Source organism: Peromyscus maniculatus, chromosome 14 (genome assembly GCF_049852395.1).
Source record: "Peromyscus maniculatus bairdii isolate BWxNUB_F1_BW_parent chromosome 14, HU_Pman_BW_mat_3.1, whole genome shotgun sequence".
NCBI lineage: Eukaryota > Metazoa > Chordata > Mammalia > Rodentia > Cricetidae > Peromyscus > Peromyscus maniculatus.
The window spans coordinates 77,454,215-77,482,016 of NC_134865.1; the positions used below are offsets into that span (position 1 = coordinate 77,454,215).

The following is a 27,802-nucleotide window of genomic DNA, read 5'->3' on the forward strand; positions in this document are numbered from 1 at the left end:
GGATGAGACAGTGTGGGTGCTGGTAGTTCTTAGAGGGGCGCTTTGAATGGTTAGGCACCCTCTATCTGCCAAGTTCAGCGGGAGTCTGACCTAAAGTACAGAAGACAGACGTGCAGTGAAGGTGGAAATGCCAGCCTTCTAGTCCGCTAAGTACCTGCCATCCCAGCTGTGGCACTGACTACATGACATCCTGGTCACCTGCATATCCCACCCAGGGGATGCACCACTGCCCGAGGCCCTTTGATTGTTTGCAGAGTATGTATTTGGCTCCAGGCCTTGACTGTCCAGACTGTTACATGCCCTCCTTGCCCTTTGTTGTTATTTTTATTTATTTATTTATTCATTTATTCATTCATTCATTCATTCATTTATTTATTTATTTGGTTTTTCTTTCTTTCTTCTTTTTTTTTTTTTTTGGTTTTTCGAGGCAGGGTTTCTCTGGGTAGCTTTGCGCCTTTCCTGGAACTTACTTTGGAGACCAGGCTGGCCTCGAACTCACAGAGATCCGCCTGCCTCTGCCTCCCGAGTGCTGGGATTAAAGGCGTGCATGACCACTGCCCGGCGTTATTTTTGTTTTTTAAAACAGGGCTTCTCTGTGTAGCCCTGGCTGTCCTAGAACTTGCTCTGTAGACCAGGCTGGCCTCGAACTCAGAGATTCCCCTGCCTCTGTGAGTGCTGGAATTAAAGTTGTGCGCCACCACTGCCTTTAAAGCCTATAGCCCTTCTAGCCTTTGTCCTAAGTCCAGGCAGGTTACCTCCTTCTCTCTTGTCCTAAGCCAGCCTGATCTGGGAGAGAATGGGTTTGAACATAGATACCTAAGTGTTCACTTCAACAAGCTGACCTAATCTTGTTTCTGCTTTACTGTGAGATAGCCCATGAGGAAATGAAGTTTAGATAGAGATTTCCCAAGGGAAATGGGGGACACAGAAAACACAGGCTAATAGTTGGAGGTACAGTGAGACCTCCGCCTTGCCCATGAGGCCTTTTGGAACCATGGTCTGGCTGGCTTTCCCCACAGCCCTAACTCTCCCTCTTTGGGGAGGGGAAATCCCTCAAGATAAGACATTGCTTGGCAGGGGGGCATTGGGGGGGAAACTAGAAAAGGAAATTTGTCAGGATCACAATTTGTTGGAGAATGGAATGTTTAGGAACAAACAGGTATACATGATGGCTGGGGTTTAGGAGCCCAAACAGGCCACTGGGCACAGTCAACTGTGCAGGCTCTGGAGAAGAGGCATGGGTGTCCCATCCTCAACCTACAGGGTGAATCAAAATGGTTTTTATATTGCTTTGTTTTAGTGTTTTAAGATAGTCTCTCTCTATAGCCCAGGCTGTCCTCAAACTCACTGTTCTTCTGTGTGGCCTCTCCCAGTTGGCACCCCAATGCACACCCCACTTCTACAAGATGAGAATAATTTACCCAATCTTCTTTCCCTCTAGGTAGCTTTAATTGTCAACTTGGCACAGCCTAGAATCACCTAGGATGAGAGTCCTGATGAGGGATTCCCTAGATCAGGTTGGACTGTGGGTGAAGGGACCTGAGTGTTTTGGGGTGCTCCCCTCTGGACCCTGACCAGACCACACCCAAAAACCAATTGCAAAGAGAGCTGGACGGTGGTGGCCCATGCCTGTAATCCCAGCACTCAGGAGGCAGAGGCAGGCAGATTTCTGTGAGTTTGAGGCCAGCCTGGGCTACAGAGCTAGTCCAGGACAGGCTCCAAAGCTACAGAGAAACCCTGTCTCAAAAAACCAAAAAAAAAAAAAAAAAAAGCTTGTGCCCAAATGCAAAGAGATCCTTTATGAAGCAAGGCAAAGAAATAAGGTGGCTGAGTCTGAACTGGGCAGAAACAGCAGCAAATAGATTTGCAAGTGTTAAATCTAAGAGGGAAAAAAAGGGAGGCCCATGTAAGAATGAGCTAGGATGTGTTGGTAAGTTCTGATTGGGTATTTTAATGATTGGGTATTTTAATTAGGTTAGTCAAAATAATGAATGTTGGTTGCTGAACCTTGATGTTTTGATAGTTGGGGAGCCTTGGTGATCAGCTTCAGGAATGAGTCAGTGGCCAAATAAGGGAATAGAACCTTGGTGGCTAGCTTTAGGAATGCAATCTTTTTTTAAATTTATTTTTAATTACATTCATGATATTCATTAATTACACTCATGATATTAATTACATTTGTGGTATTCATTGATTACATTCACAGTATTCATTCAATAATTGTATTTATGATATCCATTAATTACATTAATTGTATTGATTTATTACATTCATGATATTATGTGGAATGTAATCTAATAGTTTAGCAAGGCGGAGAAAGGTAAAAGGCAAAACCTGTGGGCGCCACGTTTGCCATGCTCAGGCCGGCTAGAGCCCTTCAGTGGCTATGTCTGTGGGAGATTGTCTTGAGTATTAAATGATGTGGGAAGACTCAGCCCTCTGTGGGTGGCATCAATCACTTAGGCGAGGGATTCAGGACTATGTAAGCATAGAGAGCAAGCTAAGTGTTATCATGCATGCATTCATTTCTCTCTGCTCTTGACTGTGGGTGTTCCTGCCACTTTGGTTTCCCTGCAATGATGGACCATAAACCATCTCCCCCTAAGTTCCTTTTGCTTGGATATTCTATCACAGTCACAGGAATGAAACCAGGACGTCAAGTCTGTCCAAAAATCCCTCTTGTCTATGTTTACTGGAACTGAGAATGTGAACCTTGAGTTTGTTTGAACAAAACAAGACCTTTGAACCCTCCGCAGGGACAGGTGTCCAGAACACCTGGGAGCTCGCTCTTCCCTCACATGACCCCTCTCTGTTCCAATGTCTAGCAGCACAAGTTTCACAGCCCCACAAGGAGGCACCTCAAGGCCCCAGGCATGTTTCTCCCCATCTGCCCTTCAGCCAGGGTGAAGCTATGGGTTTTTTGTTTGTTTGTTTGTTTTGTTTTGTTTTGTATTTTTGAGACAAGGTTTCTCTGTGTAGCCCTGGCTGTCCTGAAACTCACTATGTAGACCAGACTGGGCTTGAACTCAGAGATCCACCTGCCTCTGCCTCGGGAGCGCTGGGATTAAAGGTGTGCGCCACCACCCAGCTGCTATGGACTGATTCTTTGTGCTCATTCGGTTCACTTTTGTTAATACAGCTGAATCGGGTTGTCCGGATTTATCTGAGATTTTTAAACTAAAAAGGGACAAATGTTCACACTTGTGTCCATTTCACATCTTCCCTGTACATGGCTAGCATCTACTTTAAAACTCCATTTTAGTAATTATGAATGTGGGTTAATAGAAACAACTTAATTATTGCTAATATTGAAAAAGATAGACTGAAAATTAAAAAGAAGAAACCCAGGGTAGTAATTTAAAAGCTGTGTCCAATTGGGTTTCACTCATTCATTTTAAAGCAGACAGGCATCGACGGGCCAGTGGCGCAAAGGAAAACGCATCTGACTACGGATCAGAAGATTAAAGCAGACAGGCCCAGCTATTATGGGAAGCAGTGTGGGAATTCCTAACATAGTGAAAGATAGTGGTGGCTCACACCTGTGATCTTAGCACTGGGGAGGCTGAAGAAGGAGGATCAGGAGTCTCAGGCCAGCCTGAGGCAAACAAAAGGGGTGGGGGCAGGGAGGCTGGAGAGGTGGCCCGGGTGGTACAGCTGCCTGCTGCACAAACGTGAGGACCTGAACTCAGACTCCTGGCACACATCTGTAACCCCAGCACCCGGGGGCTGGTGACAGATGGGTCCTTAGAGCTGACTGGCCAGCCAGCTACCCAAATCAGGGGCCTCCAGGTTCAGTGAGAGATCCTTTGTCAAGATATAAGGTGGAAAGTGGGGCGCAATAGCGCATGCCTTTAATCCCAGCACTCAGGAGGCAGAGGCAGGCAGATCTCTGTGAGTTCTAGGCCAGCCTGGTCTACAGAGCTAGTTCCAGGACAGCCAGCTATCACACAGAGAAACCCTGTCTTGAAAAACCAAAATAGAAAGAAAGAGAGACAGACAGACAGACAGACAGACAGACAGACAGACAGACAGAAAAAAAGAAAGAAAGAAAGAAAGAAGGAAGGAAGGAAGGAAGGAAGGAAGGAAGGAAGGAAGGAAGGAAGGAAGGAAGGAAGGAAAGAAAGGAGTCAAATACAGAGGGGAAAATGTAGAAGTTGAAGAGAGGAGAGGATGGAGGTAGGTGGGAGAGGTGATTCAAAAGTCACAAAATGAGGGGACTGAGTGGTGATTCAGTGGTTAAGAGCACTGACTGCTCTTGCTGGGTTCCATTCCCGCACCCACATAGTGGCTCACAACCATCCATAACTCTGGCTCCAGGGGATCTGACACCTTCTTCTGACCTCCACAGGCACCAAGCACATGTGTGGTACACATACACGCAGGCAAAAACATCCGTACGCATAAAATAAGAAAAAAAAACTTATACACAAGTTACAGATGGTTGTACATTGCTATGTGGGTGCTGGGAATCAAAGACCAGAGCTCTCTGGAAGAGCAGACAGTACTCTTAACTGGTGAGCATCTCTCCAGCCTCCAAAATAAGTGTTATCTTTGGTTTTGTTTTATCTGAGATGAGAGATGTGTTCATCTGCTCCTCCATGGTAACCATCCTATTTCCTGCATGCCTCCCATGCACTGTGCTGTGACCCTCACACGTATACATAGTAACACTTATCCATGAACAAATAAACATAAAGGGGCAGTCCCCTGTCTCAGATAGAGCTCAACATTGACCAAAGGTCGTGAGTTATCTCTAGGGAGGCCTAGTTGTCTAGAGAAAGACACTTAGGCAATCCCTTAGTGTGCATCTCTGTATCACTTTTCTGTTGCTGGGATGAGACATGATGACCAAGGCAACCTATCACTTACTTGGATTTACGGTTCCAGAGGAATAAGAGCCCATCGTGGTGGGGAGGCATGGCAGCAAGCAGGAAGTGGAGAGTTTATATCTTCAAATCTAAGCATGAAGCAGAGGAAGAGCAGGGAGTGAGGCGAGACTATAAACACTCAAAGCCCACCCTCCAGTCATCCATACCCTCCAGCAAGACTGCACCTCGGAAAGGTGCCACAACCTCCCAAACAGCGCCACCAACTGGGGACCAGGGATTCAAACATCCATGCCTATGGGGGACATTCCTCATTCAAACCACTGCACTGGCCATGCCTCTGTTATTCCACAAGGACCAAAAAAGCTACAGGAGCCCCATTCTCACTTCCTGGACACACCTCCCTTTCGACTCTGTAGAAGGTAATGGCAACCCTTCACAGTTAAAACAAAACCAGGCAAGTAGGTGAGGATCTCAGCTAGATATCTGTAACCTCAGGGGGAGAGGATCGAGGGCGGAGACAGGAAGGTGTCTGGAGCTTGCTGACGGCCTCAAGGGAACCAGGCAGAGAGTGACAGAGCAGGACGCCGACATCCTCCTCTGGACTCTGTATGCACAGGTACGCCCACCAGCACACATGCGTTCCCACACACTTATACATGCACACACTTTCAGATGTACCAAATATAAATAAATAAATAAATAAATAAATAAATAAATAAATAAATAAATAAATAAACCCTCTAGAAAGTGAAAACCGACTTCTTAAATAAAGTTCGTGTTCAAATGTTAGTAAGAACTTTGATTTTTGAAGTTCAGGTTTATTTCTTTACTTATTTCTTTGTAACACTACAAACCTTCCAGGAAAGCTGTGCTGATCATTAGGAGGAATTTGGTTATACTAAACCTTTATCCTCTTTTGTTCATTTAAGTCTCTGAAGGACAAGACTGAAAAGTAGAAGAAAGGAGAGTGTTTTGGCTTTCTTTGTTTTTATATATTTTGTTTGTTCATTATGAGGCAGGGTCTCATGTAGACAAGACTGGCCTCAAACAGGATACACAGTAAAGGATGGCCTCGAACTCTGATCCTCCTGCCCCCTCGCTCCTGAGTGCTAGGATCACCATCATGCCCTATATGTGGTGCTGGGGATCAAACCTGGAGTCTAGTGTATGCTGCGTAAACACGCTATCACTTAGATCATAGCCTCATTCCTAATTAGGTTTTTTGAGTCATGGGTTTTGAGATATACATATACATATACATATACATATACATATACATATACATATACATATACATATACATATACATATACATATACATATACATATATATGTAGTCCAGGCTGGCCAGGAACTCACTGTGTAGCCTAGATTGGACTCAAACTTGTGATTCTCCTGACTCAGCTTCTTCCCACCCCCAGGCCTACCTGGGACACCACACCCAGTTTGAGAGATATTTTAATGAGATCACTAGTAGAATGATAACTGAATGAAAAAAAAAAAAAAGAAATAAAAAAGGAAAGACTTGACTGCTCCCAGGTATGGTGGAGGAGAAGGCTTGTTGTAGATAAAGGAAGAGCATAGCCAGAGGCAGAGACATCTGGAGAGTCCAGAGTGACCAGGACTGTGAGCCTGGCCATGGGAGGAGATGGGGGAGGGGAGAGCCAGGAGACTAGGAGAGTAAAGGGTGAACGGAAGGACCAGGTACCAGTATAATCCAAAATGGCTGGATTATACAGGAAAGGGCAACTGGGAAAAGAGCAGCCTAGCTCCTGGGCTGGAGAGTTCAGGGTAGGGTGTGAGGCATGCCAGCCATATCCTGTAACAGGTAGGGAGTGAGGGATGCCGGGAGAACCAGGAGGCCAGGTCTGCTTGGATATATTAAATAGACACCTCAGTTAGTTTGTCCTGGGTTTGAGACCTAACACGTGGCCCCAGACTATTTGTTTTACATCCCAGACTCCTCAAGAAGCTGAAGGTGCAGTGTGTGCCCTGGGAACGTCTTTGGGGGCTTGCCAGGCTCACACTGCCCTTGTGAGACAGGCTGTGCCTGACCGTGCCCACAGCTGTGGATGGCTGCAGTGCAGCACCCTGTCACTTCCCACTGTAGAGCAAAGGCTCCCTCTCAATTGTTCCTACCTAGCCGTTTCAGGAACTCTGGGTTGGATCTAAAGAAAGAACTGACCAAAGGGCATAGGTCAGAAATGTGACCTGGAGAAGAGGGTGTGGGGGTAGAGGTGAGCGCGTTCTGACCGCAGCTTCCTTCTCCCTTACATGCTAATTTTATTCATTAGTATTCAGGGTTCTGGGGCTAAACCCAGGGTCTTCCTCACTTTATGCCAGGCAGGTGCTGAGCCCGGAAGCTCCTCCGCCGTGGCCCTTTTCAAAAGCCTTTGAAAGTCAGCTTGAGTTTGCTGTTCAGGTCTAGCAAATATTTATTGAGCACCTACTTTTGTTGGGGAGGGGTAAGGTGAGGGTATTGTAAAGCCGAGGGCCTTGCCCATACTGAACACATGCCCTACCACTGAGTTACAGCCTCAGCCTGAGTATGTAAGTATGTTCTCTCTCTCTCTCTCTCTCTCTCTCTCTCTCTCTCTCTCTCTCTCTCTCTCTCTCTCTCTCATTTTTTTCTTTTTGTTTTTTAAGACAGGGCTTCTCTATGTAGCCTTGGTTGTTCTGGATCTCGCTCTGTAGACAGGCTGGCCTCGAACTCACAGAGATCCACCTGCCTCTGCCTCCCTAGTGCTGGGATTAAAGGAGTGCGCCAACACTGCCCAGCCAGCAAAATGCTTGAATACTGTCTCACTCAATGGAAGTATTTATTACTATGTATTAAGGTGTAATTTAAAAATAGAACTGATGGCCAGTGGGATGGCTCGGGGTAAAGGCACCTGCTGCCGAGCCTGGCAACCTGAGTTCTACCTCCTCTAGGACCCATGTGCTAGTAGGAGAGAAGTGACTGCCACAAATTGTCCTTTGACCTCAACATGCACCACATGACATGTGTGTATCCCCACACACACCCACTAAATAAATAAAATAATAATAATAGTAATAATAATTTTTTTTTAAAAAGGAGAGGGCTGGAGAGATGGCTCAACATTGTAGAGTACATGCTGCCCTTGAAGAGGCTCCCAGGACATTGGGCAGCTTACAACCACCTGTATAACTGTAGCTCCAAGGGACCCAACACCTTCTTCTGTCCTCAAGGGACACCTGCATATGTTTGACATGCACACTCACACAGGCACACACACAGACGCACACACGCACGCACGCACTTACATTAAAAATAAAGGTAGCCGGGCGTTGGTGGCGCATGCCTTTAATCCCAGCACTCGGGAGGCAGAGGCAGGCGGATCTCTGTGAGTTCGAGGCCAGCCTGGGCTACCAAGTGAGCTCCAGGAAAGGCGCAAAGCAACACAGAGGAACCCTGTCTCAAAAAACCAAATAAATAAATAAATAAATAAATAAATAAATAAATAAATAAATAAATAAAAAATAAAGGTAAAGCCAGAGGAAATTTTTCAAGTAGGCAGAACCTGATGCCGGTCTCCTCACTCAGCTTCCCCACAAGTTGTACCACAGGTTTCCCAGCTGTGGGGGGTACCGCCAGCACCTGCTCTTTCTTGTAGACCAGTTCATTGCTACCTTAAGTATGCACTGAAACATGTCATGCTCAGAAATAAAACAACAGGGCTTGTTTTCAACTTTAAGGGCAAAAGAAAGGGTCTTCAATAACATTTTTGCCTACACAACAGTTCTCAGGTGAGTTTAGAGCATCACCCTGTGTTAATCGTATGTCATAGTAACAAACATGTATGTATTTTTTAAAACTCAGGTCGGCTAGAAGATCAATATATAATTCGATTTATGAAGGAAAAGCTCAAATCTATGCCTTGTAAGAACCAAGGTTACATTTTGGATGGCTTCCCAAAGACCTATGATCAAGCAAAAGACCTGTTCAACCGTAAGTGTGGGTGCTCTCTTGGTTCTGTGTGTAAGTGTGGGTGCTCTCTTGTTTCTGTTTATAAGTGTGGGTGCTCTCTTGGTTCTGTGTATAAGTGTGGGTGCTCTCTCAGTTCTGCCTGTTTATGCTCTCAAAACTCAGAACCTTAGTATTTTATTTGTTTTCTTAAATCTGTGTTGATTTATTTTTCCCCCTTTGGTTTTCTGAGACATGGTTTCTCTGTATAGTTTTGGTGCCTGTCCTGGAATTTGCTTTGTAGACCAGGTTGGCCTCAAACTCACAGAGATCCATTTGCCTCTGCCTCCTGAATACTGGGATTAAAGGTGTGCGCCACCACTGCGCAGCTAAATCTGTTTTTTTTTTTAAATTTACTTTGTTTGTTTTTATTTATTTATTATTTTATTTATTTATTTATTTTTTGCATTCTTACTGTTTGAATAAATGTTTTTTTTTTTTTTTTTTTTTTTTAGTTTTTCGAGACAGGGTTTTTCTGTGTAGCTTTGTGCCTTTCCTGGAACTCACTTGGTAGCCCAGGCTGGCCTCGAACTCACAGAGATCCGCCTGCCTCTGCCTCCCGAGAGCTGGCATTAAAGGAGTGTGCTTCCACTGCCCGGCTCCTGCCTTACTTTTCATGTTTTGAGAAGCTCAGGCTGACTTTGAACTCCCCCAAGACATAGTGGTGAGTAGCCTCGAGCTCCCCTGAACCTTCTGCCAATGCCTCCAAGTGCTAGGACAACAGTCCTGCCAGCCGGCATGCTTGGCTTATGTTTCTAGGTGCCTATCCTCTAAGTCCTTTTTTTTTTTTTTTTTTTTAATTTATTGCATTTATTTACTGTGGAGTCAGATTTTGAGGTGATTGTGCCGTGGCATGCATGTGAGGTCAGAGAACAACCTTCAGGAGAAGGTTTTCTCCCTCTACCCTGCAAGTTCCGGGGATGGAATCTGGGATGTGGAGCCGTCCTGGGACCTTTTGTATTTTGTTTTACTGTAGCATAAACACTGAGCAGAAGCTATACCCTCTTAACGCTGCACCCTTTCACTGGCTTGTCTTTTGGTATGAGCTAGATTCTCTGCACGCTAGCCCGGATGGTAAGCTAGCGGAGAGCACGTCATCCTAAAGTGCCTGCCACGTCACATAACCATGAGGACCTAGGGTTAATGCCCAACACCCAGCTGGGCGTGCTGGCCTGTGCCTATAACCCTACCACCGGGGGTATACAGGCCCCTGGAGCCTGACGGCCAGCCAGTCTAGCCCAGTCAGTGAGTCCTGCATTCCATGAAACACCCCGTCCCCGCTTCCACATACATTTACACACAGCAGCACACATGTATACACACATATCAACATGTACACATTATCTGACATCTGAAGCCAGGTCTGCATGTATATATGCCTGTGATCTCAATGCTCGGGAGGAAGAAACAGGAAGCTTGCAAGTTTAAGGCTAGCCTGGGCTACATCATGAGAGGCAGAGGCAGGAGAATTGCTGCCAACTCAAGTCCAGCCTGCGCTACAAAGTGAACTTTGTCTCAAAAGGCCAAAAAATGTTTTTCTAATTAAAAAAAATAATATTTGGACTTTTACTGTGACCCTAGTAATATGTTAAAATGTGTAACTATACATATTTTTGTTTTACTAGAGGAAGATGAAGAGGAAGAAGAAGAAATCAGAGGCAAAATGTTTCCCTTTGATAGATTGACTACACCTGGTGAGTTGAAAATATTTCTTCAAGGTCACATTTAAGAGTGTGTGTGTGTGTGTGTGTGTGTGTGTGTGTGTGTGTGTGTGAGAGAGAGAGAGAGAGAGAGAGAGAGAGAGAGAGAGAGAGAGAGAGAGGGCTGGAGGGAGGGAGGGAGGGAGGGAGGGGGAGGGAGGACAACCATGGAGCTTTGGGTACGAGCAGGCATGTACATGTACACCCATGCCCGAGGGAGTAGAGGTCACCTTTGGGTGTCATTTTTCAGGTGCTATCTACCTTGCTTTGTGAGACAAGGTCTCTCTATGACATGTAGTCCTGTTTGTCATGTAACTTGAAAGGTAGCCCAGACTAACCTTGAACTCACAGAGATCCACCTACCTCTGCCTCCCTAGCACTGGGATTAAAGGTGTGTGCCACTACACCAGGCCCAACAAGCATTCCTAACTGCGGAGTCTTCTCTTGCTCAGGGATGAGTGTTGTGGGCTCTGAAACGAGTGGCAGGAACAGGAAATGCCTAAAAGATGGGTTTCCTGAAATATCTCCTTCATGTAGACATACACTTAAGAAAAAGGAAGAATGGAGCTGGAGAGATGGCTCAGTGGTTAAGAGCACTGACAGGCTCCAATAGAGGACCCAGGTTCAGTTCCCAGCACCCATGTGGCAGCTCACAGCTGTCTCTAATTCCAAGATCTGGGATACATGCAGGAAAAACAGTGTACATAAAATAAAAATTAAAAATAAAAGAATGAATGAAGTTAATTGCCTTTAAAAAAAAAATAAAACAAACAAACAAACCAAAACCCCAAAACCACCAGGGCTGCCTGGTTTAGGATTGGGAAACGCTTCTAAGGAGTTCATTTTGCAAATTCCGTGTAGAGCCCATGCTGTCACCGAGACAACTGGATACAATTCAGCTGAAAATGTGTCAAGCACTGAGCATGATAAGACCTCCCTGGAGGGGTGGCTCAGCAGTTAAGAATGGTGGCCGTCTGAATGAGAACGCCCCACATAGACTCATGCATTTGAACACTTGGTTCCAAGTTGATGGCACGATTTGGGGAGGTGTGGCTTATTTAGAGGTAGTGTGGGACTGGAGTCTGGCTTGAAAAGTCTGGGAGAGGGGGAGATGGGGGAGAGAGACTGGCAGGAGGGATGGTAGGGGAAATTGTAGTTGGGATGTAAAATAGGAGATCATAATCATCATAATTGTTAGGATCCTGCCCTCACTCTTTCCGGTTCTGGCATCTTACATCATCAGGGCAAGGCAACCGCATACCCACGGCATGGTCATGCAATCCCCTCCTTTTCTGTTCTGTTTCCTCTTTGCTCTCTGCTCTGCTCCCTGCTTCCCTCCCCCACCAGGCCTGGCTCCTCCCTCCTATGCCCTCTCCTTTCTAATAAAGCTCTCTATAACTCTGATAGTTGTGGCCGTGGCCCGTGACTTTTCTGCCAGCACCATTTACCCATCAATAATTATAATAGTAATAGTAATAATAATAATAAAGATTTTTAAAGACTCTTGTCTTCCCAGTTTGTTCTCTCTCTGCTTCCTGCTTGCAGTTCAGGATGGGAGCTCTCGGCTGGCTGCTTCAGTGGCCATGCTCACCACTTCCCCGGGGCAGGGATGGACTCTTACCCCTCTGGAACCACAAGCCCAAATAAACCCTTCCTTCTGGAAGTTGCCTCGGCTACGGTGTACATCACAGCGGCAGAACTCTTGCTGCTCTTTCAGTGGACCCTAGTTTGGTTCCTAGCACCCACTTCGGGTTGCTCACTCTGGCTGTAGCGGATCCAGTGATCTGGTCTCTTTGATTACCACACACACACACGGCATACATATACACTCGTACACACACAACTAAAAATCAAAAATAAATCTTGAAAACAACAAAAAAGAAAAACAAAAGTCTAGAACAACAACAACAAAATCTTACTGCACCTCCTGTATCCTGTGGGGAAGTCATTACCACAACGTGCCAGATCCAGGGGCCTAGAGATGTGACTGTCACTGGGTTAGTAGAGATTTTCTACTTAACAGTATCTGCTGCTTTTATAGGAAGAGAGGCTAGAGGAAAGGAGGGAGGGGGAGAAAAGAAGGTAGATGCTGCAAACTCCCAACTGGGTTTCTAGTCTCTGGAATTGGGAGGTCTGTGTGCATTTTTCCTCCAGAAAAGAAAGCCGACCAGACATGTTGGTTAGCTGTGGCCATCCACCCCTACTGTGCCTTGCTGATCCCAGACCTTCTCCCTCTCCCCAGAGTTTGTGTGTGGTCTGGATGCCTCTGACGACTTTCTGAAGGAGCGGGTCATGAACCTCCCAGAGAGTGTCGTGGCAGGAACGCACTACAGCCAGGACCGATTCCTCCGGTCTCTGAGCAACTACCGGGACATCAACACCGATGATGAGACGGTCTTCAACTACTTTGATGAAATTGAAATCCACCCAATACACATTGGTATGAAGTGACCTCCAAGATCCCAGCAAACCCTGATGCACAAGGGCCTGGGATTGTAGCGCTGAGGGAGGACCCCCGGGTATAAAATGTGACTGACAGCTCAGGAAGCCACAGTATTCCTCCAGGACAGCCATTTTACCTGGGGGTAGGGTGTTGGGATGTTAATATTATACAGAAATAGATGAGTCGGTTACAGGATTGAATATCAAACTGGTCTATTCCTACAAAGAAGTGTGCGTTCACTTCTGGCTGATTTGAGCATTCCCCCGGGTTCCTTGGGCAGGGTTCATTGGCCCTGGTTCATTGCTGAGCACTGGTGCTCAACATAGACTTCTCCTGGCCTTAAAGTTTGGTCAACTCACCCCAGAACTACCCCTCAGAACTTAGCACCCAGGCAGCACATAGGAAGCAACCCGCCTTAACCTCCTCTTCTTCCTCATGTGGAGCTCCAGGTCCTAGAGTTCATGGCAATCTGGTGCCCCTTGACCTTGTGAACCCCTGAGTTCCCCCCTGGCTTTCTGGCTCTTGACATGTCTCCTGGGATTGAGGAGTGAGAAAGGAAGGGTTTGTTTTGCCTCACAGTTTGAGGAGACAGTCTACCCATCCTGTCTTCCTGTTTTCCACTCTGGGTAGTGATTGGGGTTTGCCTCCATTTACATGTCTTTTTGCACATCACGCACATTTCACATGTGAAAGCTTAGGGCTTGTTACCTCCACATGTGGACATTTGTGCTAAGTTAGGTGACCCACCTGTAATTCCAGCTGTGGAAGGGAGGTTACCTAAGCAAGAAGGCTAGCTAAACTAGACCTTATCAGTGGGCTCTGGGTGAAATCAAGAGACCACGCCTTGATCAGTAAGGTGGAGAGCAATTAAGGAAGACTCCTGAGGTCAACCTCAGGCATCCACCTACATGTGCACACATGTATCTGTGCACCTACAGCATATGGGTACTGCCACACATGGAACATGCACACATACACACATACCATGCATACATATACACATACCATGCATACATACACACATACCATGTACACATATACACATACCATGCATACATACACACATACCATGTACACAGACAAAAATGAAAACAAATTCAGGCTATAGTATAGTCCATTCCCTCATCCATCTGCTCAGATCGATGATGACTTCTAGAACTTAGAAAGGGCATAAGTGTCATTTGTTTGTAATTCCAGCATGCAGGGCAGAGGCCCAGTAACCATCTACATAGTGAATTCCAGTTTATTTAAGGCCGTTAGTGAGACCTTGTTGCAAACTGAAAAAGAACTGTAAGAGCCAAGGCCAAATCCTCCCACCCCTGACTCTGAGACATTGTAATTGCCCCTGAGAAATGAAACTCTGAACCTCACTTGCCAACTGGAAAATGAAGCTTTGATGTGACCATTTCTCATACACACACGTAGAATGTCTTTTCTAATGATGACAGACATATCTGGACTCTATGCGTAGATCTCCCCTCTTCTGGCATTTAAAGATGTAGGAAAACTCGAAGATGCCCAGAACAGACTTGCTATCAAACAGCTCATCAAAGAGATTGGGGAGCCTCGGAATTATGGCCTAACAGATGAAGAAAAGGCGGAAGTAGAGAAGAAGGCTGCGGAGGAACGCCTGGCCAAGGAGGCTGCTGAGACAGCAGAGCGTGAACACAAAGAAGCCGTCGAGATGGCGGAGAGAATAGCCCGCTGGGAGGAGTGGGTGAGTGTGAGAATATGGGAGAGTGGGGCTGGGGAGACAAAGACGCTTAGGCAGCTGAGGCTCTAGATGGCTTCATTTTTTGTCATGTGTGCTATTAAAGAAGGCATCCACGGTGTTTTACATGGTACCAATAAAAAGCCATTGCCATTCGAAGTCATAATAAGGCCTGCAAATGGCTCAGTGGGTAAGAGCACCAGCTGCTCTTCCAGAGCATCCAGGTTTGAGTTCCAGCACCCACATATCAGCTCATAACTGTCTGTAATCCAGTCCCAGGGGATCTGATGCTCTCTTCTGGCCTCTGTGGGTACTGCATGCATGTAGTGCACATACATGCAGGCAAACACTCGTACACACAAAATAATAAATAAAATTATTACAAGCATTATATGTATTACTACATATGAATGCCTAACGTTGTGTTGTTAGCAACCTTGTGACTGACTCTCCATTGGCTATCTATTGGTCTAGCCTAGGCAGGTAGCCTCACTTTACTCATTCCTCAAAACACTAAGTTGAATGATTCTGTTTCCGAACTTAGCACTCAAATCTGTCTCTCCACTTCTGGTCAGGATCAGTTTCTATTTGTTTGGATACATCTCACTCTGTGGTCCAGGATGGCCTCAAATTCATGGCAATCCTCCTGCCTCACCCTTCCAATTGCTTGGCATTACAGTTGTGAGCCATCATGTCTGGCTTGAGTCAGTTCTTCTTGCTAGATTTCCAAGGTCAACCCTAGTTGTCTCCAGTCTATTTCCACACATGTAGCATGCTTTCTCTGTACCACCAGCCCCCAAATAAAGACACAGAGGCTTCTTATTCATTATCAAAGCTCGGCCTTAGCTCAGGCTTGTTTCTAACTAGCTCTTATAACTTAAATTAACCCATTTCTATTAATCTATGTGCTGTAACATGGCTTGTAGTTTTTACCTCTCTTCCTGCATGTCATGCTTCTTCTGTGTCTGGCTGGCGACTCCACATGCTTCTTCCCCAAGACTTCTCTGTACCCAGAAGTCCCACCTAATCTCTTCCTGCCTAACTATTGGTCATTCAGCTCTTTATTAAACCATTCACAGTGACACATTTTCACACAGTGTAAAGGAATGGTTTGCAACATTTCCCCCTTTTTATCTAAATAAAAAGGAAAGGTTTTCACTCTAACATAATAAACTATAAACAATAGGAACAATTATCAGAAAGAATTACATTCACAATGTCCAGTCCATTTGTATTTGGTGAATTCAGAGAAAATACTCCATTATCTATCCTCTCTTGATGAGTCCAAAGTTTTGTACCTAACTTACTTTTTTATTTTTTTGGTTTTTCGAGACAGGGTTTCTCTGTGTAGCTTTGTGCCTTTCCTGGAACTCACTCTGTAATCCAGGCTGGCCTCAAACTCACAGAGATCCACCTGCCTCTGCCTCCCAAGTGCTGGGATTAAAGGTGCGCACCACCACCACCCACTAACTTACTTTCTATCATGACTAAAGGAAACTGTAACCATAACTATCTAGTCTTCAACCCCATCAAAGATCTGAGAAGGATAAATATTACCTGAGTAAACAGAAAATGCAGAGCAAACAACTTCTAAAACTATGAGAAATGACAGGGACATCTGGCTGCCTGGATAGTCACCCCAGGTTTCTTTGTAATGTTTGGGCATCCACCCTCAACCTACAAACCTAGAACGTCTGACAGACTGTAGCTAGAGTTTTTTTTTTCCTCCGGGTCCTGCCAAGCCCTGGCAGTCCTGTAGCCCACTTATAAAATAAACATACAAACACTTATATTATTTAAACTGCTCAGCCATTAGCTCAGGCCTACCATTGTCTAGCTCTTACTCTTATACTCAGCCCATTTTTGTTAATCTAAATGTTGCCACGTGTTCCGTGGCTTTACCTGCTGCCTTTACATGCTGTCCCTGGACGACAGGCTGGCGTCTCCTCCAGACTTCCATCTCCCAGCCTCTCCTCTCTGTTGGTCCAGCCAATCCTATACTTCCTGCTGCTGGCCAATCAGCGTTTCATTTATTCACAATATACAGGACATCCCACAGCAACAGACTTTTCTGTGAAGCAGGAATTTTGAAGGACTGTCCTACCTTGTCTCTTGTTTTTTTTTTAAATGCTGAATGCTGTTTATTGAAGGAGAGAAGAGGTCTTAAATACAGGCACAATGGGAGGACCCCAGAGGGCAGAAGTTCACTACCATGTTTTACAATCTTGCATCTAAGCTGTTAATGCCCATTATGCAGGATACACAGACAAGGAACTTCTTTTAAGCATTCAGAAGGGTGGAACCTGGCAGGGAATTAGCATAGGGAGGATATCAAGGTCAAGGTCAGCAAGCAAGGCAACAGTTACCCAAAATGGGGGCCAGGGCCCTACAGGTCCCCCTTTTACTAAAAGATGAGCTTCTGATTTGGGTTGCTTGGGACATCAGCAGGTCACCTTACCTGTCATGGAGACACCTGCCCAGGTCACACAGGCGCTCTGTCTTAGGTTCCTACCTTGTCTCTTGACAAAGTTTGGCAATCACTTTCTTTCATGTCCTGTTGTCCAGTTTAGACAGCATATTGTCAGCAGTTAAGGCAAGGGCAGATTCTTGCCCAAATGACTAGCTTTTTCCATAAAGAAAGCAAACTATATGGAGGCTCTTCAATGCCCATCACCCCCTTTTTTTTTTAAGTAGATTGGTGCTGTCAAGAGCAGACATGTCTCACTGTCATGAAAAGCCTTATGTTATTATAACATTTTTTTCTTTTATTATTTTATTGTTGTTGGTTTTTTTTTTTTTTTTTTTTTGGTTTTTTCGAGACAGGGTTTCTCTGTGTAGCTTTGCGCCTTTCCTGGAACTCACTTTGGAGACCAGGCTGGCCTCGAACTCACAGAGATTCACCTGCCTCTGCCTCCCGAGTGCTGGGATTAAAGGCGTGCGCCACCACCGCCCGGCTTTCTTTTATTATTTTATATGTATGAGTATTTTGCCTGCATGTATGTCTGGATCTCCTGGAACTGGAGTTCAGAGACAGTTAGTTATGAGTTGCTATGTGGGTGGTGGGAATTAAACCTGGGTCCTCTATAGAAGAACTGCCAGTGCTCTTACCGTTGATCCATCTCTCCTCCTCCCTATTATAACATTTTAAATGCTGCATTCTGTAGGTCTTTGAAGTGTTTGAAGATCACCTATCTATCTAAAATACATCTCTGTATGGCCTTCAAAACATACCTAACATGACTATAAGTTTCATTGTTATATATGACTACCTATTAACCTGTATTCCATTATTATCCTAAATAGCTTTCAAGGACTAAAACTTTATATTACATTTTCAAATGAGCTGTATAGGTATAATACCTTAAGCAAGAATGGAAACATATACACAGTCTAACAAAAATGATCTTAAATTTGTATCAATATACAAAAACACATACCAATGTAAAATATTTGAGACTAATGGTTGTTCAAAAGTAGACTCAACAATCCACCCCTTTATCCCATCATTTCTATACTACATCCCCCATTTTCCCTTCAGAAAGAGATCCTTGAGTATAATCTCCTTTGTTTAGTTTTTTTTTCTGACATTACCAATAACATATTGTAACCAACCTCTCAAAACAATGACAAACATCTAAAACCCACCAAATGACCAAAAACCACCCAGCTCACCTCTTGGGAATGTGGGCATCATATTCTCTAGACTGCTTCTTGTTGTCTTGGGGTGATGGCATCTTTGGGGGGCCCTGAGAAAATTAGGATAATGGTCAAGTCCTGGGAGAGCTAGCTGGGACATTTGTTATCCAGTCTCTGTGTAATGGGAAAGTGCAAGGCTTATGTGCTGTCCTGGCTGGAATAGTCTGTGAGGCTGGACCATCTCAGCCAGCAGAACTGAAGCTTCTCTGCATGCAGAGCTCTGAGGAAACTGCAACAGAGGCACTCTGAGAGGCTTGGTCACCTGGGCCACATGTTTTCATTCGTGTCTGGTTGTAGTTTTTTTTTTGTTGTTGTTGTTGTTTTTTACTCTTTGCTCTTTGAGAGGCCCACCACCCAGCTCCCAAATGAATATATACACAGAGATTTACCCTTACTTATGAATGCCTTGCCTTAGCTTTGCCTGTTTCTAGCCAGCTTTTCTTAAATTATCCCATCTACCTTTTGCCTCTGGGCTTTTACCTTTTTCTGTTCTATATACCTTTCTTTCCTTCTTACTCTGTGTCTGGGTGGCTGGCCCCTAGCATCCTCCTCTCCTTATCCTTTTCTTGCTGCCCCTCTTCTCTCTTCTCTTATTTATTCTCTCTGTCTACCAGGCCCACCTATTTTCTTTCCTGCCTAGCTATTGGCCATTGAGTCCTTTATTAGAACAATCGGGCTAGACAGGCAAAGTGACACAGCTTTACAGAGTTAAACAAATGCAACATAAAAGAATGCAACACATCTTTGCATCATTAAACAAATATTCCATAGGATAAAAGAATGTAGCACATCTTTAACTAATATTCCACAACATCTGGTCCTCTTGCTCTGAAAACACACAAACTTTCAAAAGTAACATACATATCTGCATTAATAAAAGTGTGGTCTGTCTATTATACACAAGCCAGCCAAAAATGACATTTTTTTGTTTTATGTTTGAGCAGGTAAAATATTCATTGCCTATCTTGTAGTTTTCCTAGATTTATTTTTTTTTTTATATCTGTAGTCAAGATTTTCATGAGGTCTCCCCCAATCAAACCTGAGTCTCTTTAACCTTGAACAGCCTTTCATTTCCTGTGGAATCAAAAGCATAACCTCTTCTCCAATGCAATACATTTTTGGAATTCCATTTTAAAATTAAGGCATTCCTAAAGTATATAGGCTGCTTTAATTCAGCAGTCCCTCTTATAATCCCGTGTCTCTCAGCAGCTGTCATTCACTCATCAGCAATCCAAAAATTCAAAGTCAACAAGACACCATATAGGATCCAGACTCTCTGTGTATTTTCCATTTTTATGTGGCTTATCCTTTTTATATTATTTTATTCTCTCTTTAAAGACTTTATCTTATTATTTGTAAACTATTTTTTCTATGACTGTCTATATCCATTTTCTTTACATTTTTAAGCCTACACACATTTTTAAAACACACTGTAACCTGTTTTTTCCGATCTGGATCTGTGTTTACTGAGCACCTGCAGCATTTCTGACCATTGAGACAAATCTTAAACAATGTCAGCTGCCATGTGGCTCAGCTTAACGCATGGCACTGGTGCATGGTGTTGGTGGCTGGCTCCAGCCCAGAGGCAGTGGCGGGTAGCAGTGCCTCTATAGCTGAGCACCAACCTGCCTCAGAGACTGAAGGACTAGAAAGCCACATCTGGCTCCTTCTTAAGAACTTTTCTTAGCTTTCTCCAGCCCTATGTTTGGATATTTGAGCCCCTACATGGAATGCCATATGTAGTAGGCTTTCTCTATACACCCAGTTTCCAAATAATGACACAGAGGTTTCTTATTAATTATGAAAGCTCGGCCTTAGCTTAGGCTTGTTTCTAAGTAACTCTTATAACTGAAATTAATCCATTTCTATTAGTCTATGTGCTGTCACATGGCTCATGGTTTTTACATCTCCTCCTGCATGTCCTGCTTTTTCTGCATCTGGCTGGGAACTCTGCCTTTCTTCTTCCCCAAGACCTCTCTGTCCCCAGAAGTCCCATATAACCTCTTCCTACCTAGGCATTAGCCATTCAGCTCTTTATTAAACCAATCACAGTGGCACATTTTCACACAGTGCAAATGAATATTCTGCAACACACACTTCATCCAGAGGATACTTCCAAAATGCAATGCCAGCATAAGCAGTCTCTGTTGATACTCCTTATGGGCTGCCCAACATCATTGGATAAAAAAATCAGCACTAGTCACTGTGGCCCACAAGGTCCGATATGACCTGGCTGCTTCTAATATTCCCATTTCAAATAATGTAGTCTTCCTACACCTTCCTTATTTGCCTAAAGTCTTTGCTAACGAGACACTCCCTTGCCACCACATGTGAAATACCAACTCTGGCTTCTTTCCCTAGCACATTATAACCCCATTTATACTTCTTTCATCTTTACATTTATTATGACTGATATACTGTAGATTTTACAGACTTATCTTTTCTTGCTTTTTCCTGGCACAGAAAACTTGAGCTGCGTGAGCAGGGGCATGTCTTTGTTGGACTTTGCTGTACTCGTACTGTTTTGCACAGAGTCTGACATATGTCAGACACTCAATGAATACTGAAGAAGGAAGTAGGGAGGAAGGCAAGCTCTGTGTTCACCAAAGGCGGAATATACCTTTGGTGACCGGGACACCTGTGTGTCACCACGGAGGCCAGTGACACAGAGAGGAGTTTAATCTGCTTATTGTGTTTTTATGTGTATGGGTGTTTTGCCTGCCAGTGTGTCTGTGCACCACATCATGCAGTGCCTGCAGAAGCCAGAAGAGGATGTTGAGTCCCCTGGAACTAGAGGTAATGACAGCTGTGAGCCATCAAGTTAACATTTTTAAAGGGGGAAATATGTACTGCATAAACCTGGTGCCCTGGGACCTGGGTTCAATCTGAGAACTATCGTTGCCTTGGAGGTGGGTGACTGAGACTTTTGTATCTGGGGAGTTAGGGAATGAGACCCTCACGCACTCTCTTGATGGTTTCTTTCTTTATTCTCTCCTCCCCACTGCTTATATACCCCAACAAAATCTTTCAAGCAATACAAGAGTCATAAAGAGGTTACATTTCATTTCTTTCTTTCTTTCTTTCTTTCTTTCTTTCTTTCTTTCTTTTCTTTTTTTTTTTTTTTTTTGGTTTTTCGAGACAGGGTTTCTCTGTGTAGCTTTGCACCTTTCCTGGATCTCACTCTGTAGACCAGGCTGGCCTTGAACTCACAAAGATCCACCTGGCTCTGCCTCCCGAGTGCTGGGATTAAAGGCTTGGCCACCACCGCCCGGCCTACATTTCATTTCTTAAGTGAGTGATTATAGGTAAAGACATGATTAAAAACAGAGTCATCCCAACAACATACATGCCATATATCTAAGTAACTGGTCGCAAGCAAGCAAGGAACATATTTTCTCAGCGAACTCTTGTTGGGAGGCTGCAAGTTGTGGTTATAAAGAAAGAATCATTTGCATGATTATCTACCTTGAGAGGCAATCTTATAGGGAATTTTAAGAGAATCACAAACCTAAACTGCCGACGAGCCCCAGAGAATGAGAAAATTGCATACTTGCAACCTATCTGTGTGTATTAGTTGCTTCAACCTTTTGACCTGCAATCTCCCAGGCAGGAGAAAGGCAATTTAAGCTGAATCACCACTATGTCAACATTTTTGAACTAACACCCTGTAGTCAGGAGTCATAAATCCGGGTGCCCCCTGCTATCTCAGAGGCTAGAAGAGTGGTAGCTCAAGTCTCAGGATATGGAGACACGAGGAATGTTGCAGATTCTCTAGTTCAGGCTTGGGTCAGCATTCCTGAGTTACTGTAAATCTTTTAGCGTCAGCTCAGCTGGCACTTTCCAATATAGCATGATACCATGATGTTCCAAATCTTAAAATGTACTTTCAGCTCTGTGTATAACTCCTGACTATCAAAAAGAAACCTGTAGCCCTTAATTTGGGGCTGCAGAGCCAAATTGTTTTCTGGAGCCCTGACTAGTCAGAATTTATTTTCACAAATTGAGGTCAGGAATGGGTGCAAGGAATTAATTAATCATTTGCCAGCTAGTAATAATTGGGATGTTCTGTATTTATGACCTAGCCAGACAGCTCAGCTATGTCCTTGTGAACTATAGATTGCTTTTTTGGAATTGTTTATCTCAAAAACCATTAGCAAAGCATCTATATGGTCTAACCTGAAGTTGAGACCTGTGACTGCATTTCTCAGCAATAAAATTAAAAGACTTTGAGCCAGCCTGGCTCCTGAACTCAAATGTTTTCCCAAATCATAAATCTGAGTTGTGATCTAAAGCAGCTCCTAAGTGGAACTCATAGGCCTTAACTATGAAACATATCCTTGTACTTAATTTTTATTCATCAAAAACTCTGTATCAGTTAGACAATACAGCTTAAGGGGGAATCATCTTCCTGACAATCCACAGAAATAAATGCCCAGTGGATTGGGATGTATTCATGAGATAAACACACTACAATACAGGCAGTGGGGGTCTCTCCATAGCCATGCCAGATATAAGGGAACGATTATAGCAGTAAACATGTAAAAGTATAACAGAAGCAGAAGACATTCTGGAGTTTGTAGCCCCATGGCCTTGCTTAAAGAGGTTTTACCCACCAGAGAGTTCTTCTGGTGGGCTGATATAGCACAAATCCTAATTGGTCTTAATAATAAAAACTCAGAGTCAGATATCAGGGTGAAAGCTGAAAGATCAGAGAAGCAGAGCAGCCAGCCACTAGAAAGACTTTTTACCTCTAGGAATCCTTAGACTGAAAGGGCTAAGTTCTTGTCTCCACCCTGCCTTATCACTTCCTCTCTCTGCCCAGCCATATCATTTCCTGTTTCCTCCTCCCAAGTGCTGGGATTAAAGGTGCATGCCACCACTGCCTGGCCTCTAGTGGCTAGCTCTGCTAACTCCAATCTTTCCGGCAGATTTATTTGTTAAAGCAAATAAATATCACCACAGGCTGACATCTAGAACTTCAATTGCCACCTGTTCTTCCTGTGACATGGCTAGCAGCAGAGAACCCATGAGAAATAGCTCCTAGGGTAAAGAGAGAGACAGGATGAGAGGGGTGGGGATGGAACTGCCTTACATGTCATCACCAGCCAGCAAATTATATCGAGTTGCGGGGAAGAAGCATTCTGTCCCTTTAGAGCTCAATTATGCCCATCTGGTCAGATGACCAGCCACATTCCTGAGACTCATGAGGTCTGTGCCTCTCTCGTGGTCACCCCTTGTGTTTTGCAATCATTCTATGGATGTTTTGGCTCAAACTTCTTGAAACACTGAGTCTCGTTAGTGGCCGCTGATGTCAACCTTGTGCACCTACAGAACCATCAGGGTTGGGGGCAGGAGATGGCTAACTCAGAACAAGCACATCATTAATAGTATGTACATTCTTGTGGTGATTTGCCTACCTAGCCACCAGTTGATGAACTGTTTGGTGAGAATTAGGAGTTGTGTCCTTGTTGGAGCGGGTGTGTCCTTGAGGGTAGACTTTGAGGTTTCAGAAGCTCATGCCAGACCTAGTTTCTCTCTCTTTCTCTGCCTGCTGCCTGTGGATCAGGATGTAAAGCTCTCGGCTGTGGGGCGTTTACCCACCACCCCCACAGCTTCCCAGAGTTTTCTTGAGTGTGAGCAGCAGGAAATATTAGATAGAAGGATTTATAGCAGAGAATCTTGTGGAGATAAACAGATAGAAAATAAAGGATAGCCTCGAGAGGGCCTGGAACCTATTCCAACGGGCCCGGACTGTCTCTGGTCCAGGGTTTTTATAGAGACGCCAAGGGGTGGAGCAAAAGACCTCCTCCCCCAGCACAGCCAAGTGCAGGCCATCTCAGACACCTGCACTCAGGCCCGTGGTCCTGATCATCCTCTATTCGGACCTGCTGGGTAAAGCCACGAGGAACCCCAGAACGGGCTCCCACACTCGGCTACTGCTTCAGTGCCGTGCCTGAAGGCTTCCCACCATGATGATAATGGACTAACCCTCTGGAACTGTAAGCCAGCCCCTGTTATGGAATTTGTGACCCCTGGGAAAAGATATAACTAAAAGATTTATTGGTTGGCTATCATCCTGCTATCAATTTATTGATTGCTAGCAGGATGAATAATCTTTGAACCAAATTTGAATTTGCCATGCAGGAGAAGTATGGGGAAGAACTTTTAAAGCGGAAAAAACACACAAAGACCTTTGACTATCTAGGCACTGAGTCAGGGTTCTGGTGAACTTATCTTCCAGGGACTGGAGTCAGAAACAAACTGCTGATGGGTACCAAGATGGATGCCTAGCATCAAATGGAGCTTCTTTAGTCATAACTCCCTCAATTAAATGCTTTCCTTTATAAATTTTGCCTTGGTCACAGTGTCTCTATACAGCAATAGAACAGTAACAGCTATTAATAACACATGTGAAAATCCCTTCCTACAATGTAGAATGCAATGTCTCTGTAACACTGGGTATGAAAGTAGCCTGGTTCCTTTATTACCCTGCCTGTCCTTTGAAACTTTGAAGGACTGATTAATCTCCACAGCCTAAAGTTGCTGAGTCAGACTAGACAGGGTTGAAGTTTTCATACCTATTTTTAAACTATCTCTTTGCAAGGCTGAATTAGTTACTTTTCTGTTGCTGTGATGAAATACCATGACCAAAACTTATAGAAGGAAGGGTTTAGCCAGGAGTGGGGTGGGGGTGGGGAGGTAGGGGGAGTGGGGGGTGCAGTGGGGTGAGGTGGGAGGTGGCACACGCCTTTAATCCCAGCACTCAGGAGGCAGAGGCAGGTGAATCTCTGTGAGTTCAAGGCCAGCATGAGCTACAGAGTAAGTTCCAGGACAGGCTCCAAAGCTACACAGAGAAACCCTGTCTCGGAATAAGAAGAAGAAGAAGAAGGAGGAGGAGGAGGAGGAGGAGGAGGAGGAGGAGGAGGAGGAGGAGAAGGAGAAGGAGGAGAAGGAGAAGAAGGAGAAGGAAGGAGAAGGAGAATTAAGGGTTTATTTAGGCTTATGGTTCCAGAGGGCTACTGTTCTTGGTTGGGGTTCTATTGCTGTGATAAAACACCATGACTTTGGGAGCAAAGGGTTTATTTCAGGCTTACAGTTCCACATCACAGTCCATCATCAAAGGAACTCAAGACAGGCACCTGGAGGCAGGAACTGATGCAGAGGTCATGGAAGAGTCCTGCTCACTGGCTTACTCCTATGGCTTGCTCAGCCTGCTTTCTTATAACACCCAGGACTACCTGCCTGAGGGAACTACCCACAGTGTGCTGGGCCCTCCCCACATCAATCATCAATCAAGAAAATGTACCAGAGTTCAATCTGCTAGGAGCATTCTCTCAATTGAGGTTCTCTGTTCCAAAATGACTTTAGTTCCTGTCAAGATGGCATAAAATCAGCCAGCATAGTTAGGGTCCATAATGGTGGAGCCAGCATGCTATCTATCATGTGGCTGACCTAGCAGCAGGAGCTGGAAGCTTGGAGCTGAGGGCTCACGTTCCAAACCACAAGCAGGAAACTGAGAGAGCAAATTCAAAGCGAAGTAAGTCTTTACTTCCTCCAATAAGGCCCTACCTCCCAAACCTCCCTAACCTCACCATCAGCTGGGACCCAAGTAGCAAGCACCCAAGAGGATGGGGAACAGCTCATGCAAACCACCGAAAAGGGTAAGCTGGTTCACACATCCTCTTGGGTGTTTGATATTTGGGTCCCTGCTGATGACCAATCTGACCTTATCCATTTCTCTGACAGGGACTGACAGATCTGCCTGTGCTCGTTAGGAATTGAAGGATTTTCTTTTCCTCATGTTGCTCATTTTCTCTGCGGGTGTTTGCACTGCGCCTTTTTCTTATTTCCTAAGAACTCCTCATAGAGCATTGCAGGCTTCCTGCAGCGGAGAAATGGGACCTGAGGCTCTTTTACAGGACGCGGTGTACTGTGTGCTGTGTCCTAGCACCATCCCTGGGGGGTTTCCTTCAAAGGCAGAGTGACTGGCATCATGGGAACGGAGCGCTTTATATATTCTTGGCTTCTTTGTCTCCCACATGGGCCGATTTACATTCTGACTGGGTGCTGTAATATCTTAGTGAAACTGAACAAAAAAGGGCCGACATGGGAGGGGAAGGAACTAGGGCTGCAAGAGATGTAATAAAGTTGCACGCACACTCAAGGACACAGACCAGACCGGGGCTGTTTCCTGTTTTTCTTCTCCTTGGCTCTTGGAGGCTTCCTTCCACAAAAGTTGTGTGACAGAAACTGGAAATAGCTTCTATTGGTCTCTCAAATTTTGCTGCTAAGAGTTCAAATCCTGCTTCATTCTCTACAGGTATGTGTTCCCACTTGGGTTCCTTTGTTCTCACCTTTCCTATCGGTAAAATGAAGGCAGAGGCAGAGCCTACCTCTTAGAGCTTCTGTGGTGATGAAAGAATTAGTTTATATAGCACACACAGACAGAGCAGGAAGAGGAGGAGGAGGAAGAGGAACACCAGTGGCCGCCAACCAATCAACTCACAAGGTGGAAGGAAGCACCAAACCTGTCTCAATAAGATCCCTAAATTCAAATGGCCTCACTTCACCCAAAAAACGATGCAGATTTATTGGAGGATTTATTAAGGCTACTCCACGTAGTTAAAAAGGAAGTTTATTTTGGGGGGCAACTTACAGCTAGTAAAGGGGTTGGTTACAGGATCCAGGAGAGGTGAGGTGCAGTCCAGCTGGGTTCTCTGGAGAACTTCGCTTGGTCTACCATCCAGCCTCCAGGAACACCAGGAACCAAGAGAGCCAGCACATCCGGATCTCAGGTATTAAGGGCTTCCTTCTCTGCCCTGTCGCAGGGGCTGGTCATAGGTAGGCGTGACAGTTACAAGGAGCCTCGCTGGGGGCAGTACTTCCATGTCAAAGCGGGTACAGCTACCCATTACAGGAATTAAGTGGCTGGGGTGAAAAAACAAAATCCAGTTATCTGCTGTCTCCAAGAAACTCACTTAGCTAGCAAATGCACCCCAAATCTGAGTGGGGCTGGTGGGGTGGCTGAGTGAGTCAAAGGCACTTTCCAACAGGCCTGGTAATTGGAGCTTGATCCTGAAACCCACATGGTAGCAGAGGGTGACTCACACAGGCAGCCATCTGGCCTCCACAAATGCACCATGGCCCCATGCAGGTGTGCACGCCCCCACCCCACAGATGAATTAATATAATGGAAAAGATTTTAAAAACAAAGCAAAGCAGAGTCAAAGGGTGGAAATCAATCTAGCAAGCCAACAAGGCCATAAAACAAGTTGACACAATGATTCATTTTTGTTGTTCTGTTTTCTCAGCATTTTCTTTTTTTGAGACAGAGTTTCTCTGTGTAGCCTTGGCTGTCCTGGAACTAGCTCTGTAGACCAGGCTAGCCTTGAACTCAGAGATCCGCCTGGCTCTGCTTCCCCAGTGCTGGGATTAAAG

General features: G+C 44.9%; 1 protein-coding gene across 1 annotated transcript in view; it reads left to right on the plus strand.

The window, feature by feature from the left end:
• Ak7 (adenylate kinase 7) overlaps positions 1-27,802 on the plus strand; it is a 77,502-nt gene that overhangs the window by 43,548 nt on the left and 6,152 nt on the right. The window contains exons 13-16 of the mRNA XM_006971706.4: positions 8,671-8,799; positions 10,440-10,508; positions 12,757-12,954; positions 14,454-14,674. Coding sequence (XP_006971768.1) covers positions 8,671-8,799; positions 10,440-10,508; positions 12,757-12,954; positions 14,454-14,674 — 617 coding nt within the window. The remainder of the gene's footprint in view (positions 1-8,670; positions 8,800-10,439; positions 10,509-12,756; positions 12,955-14,453; positions 14,675-27,802) is intronic.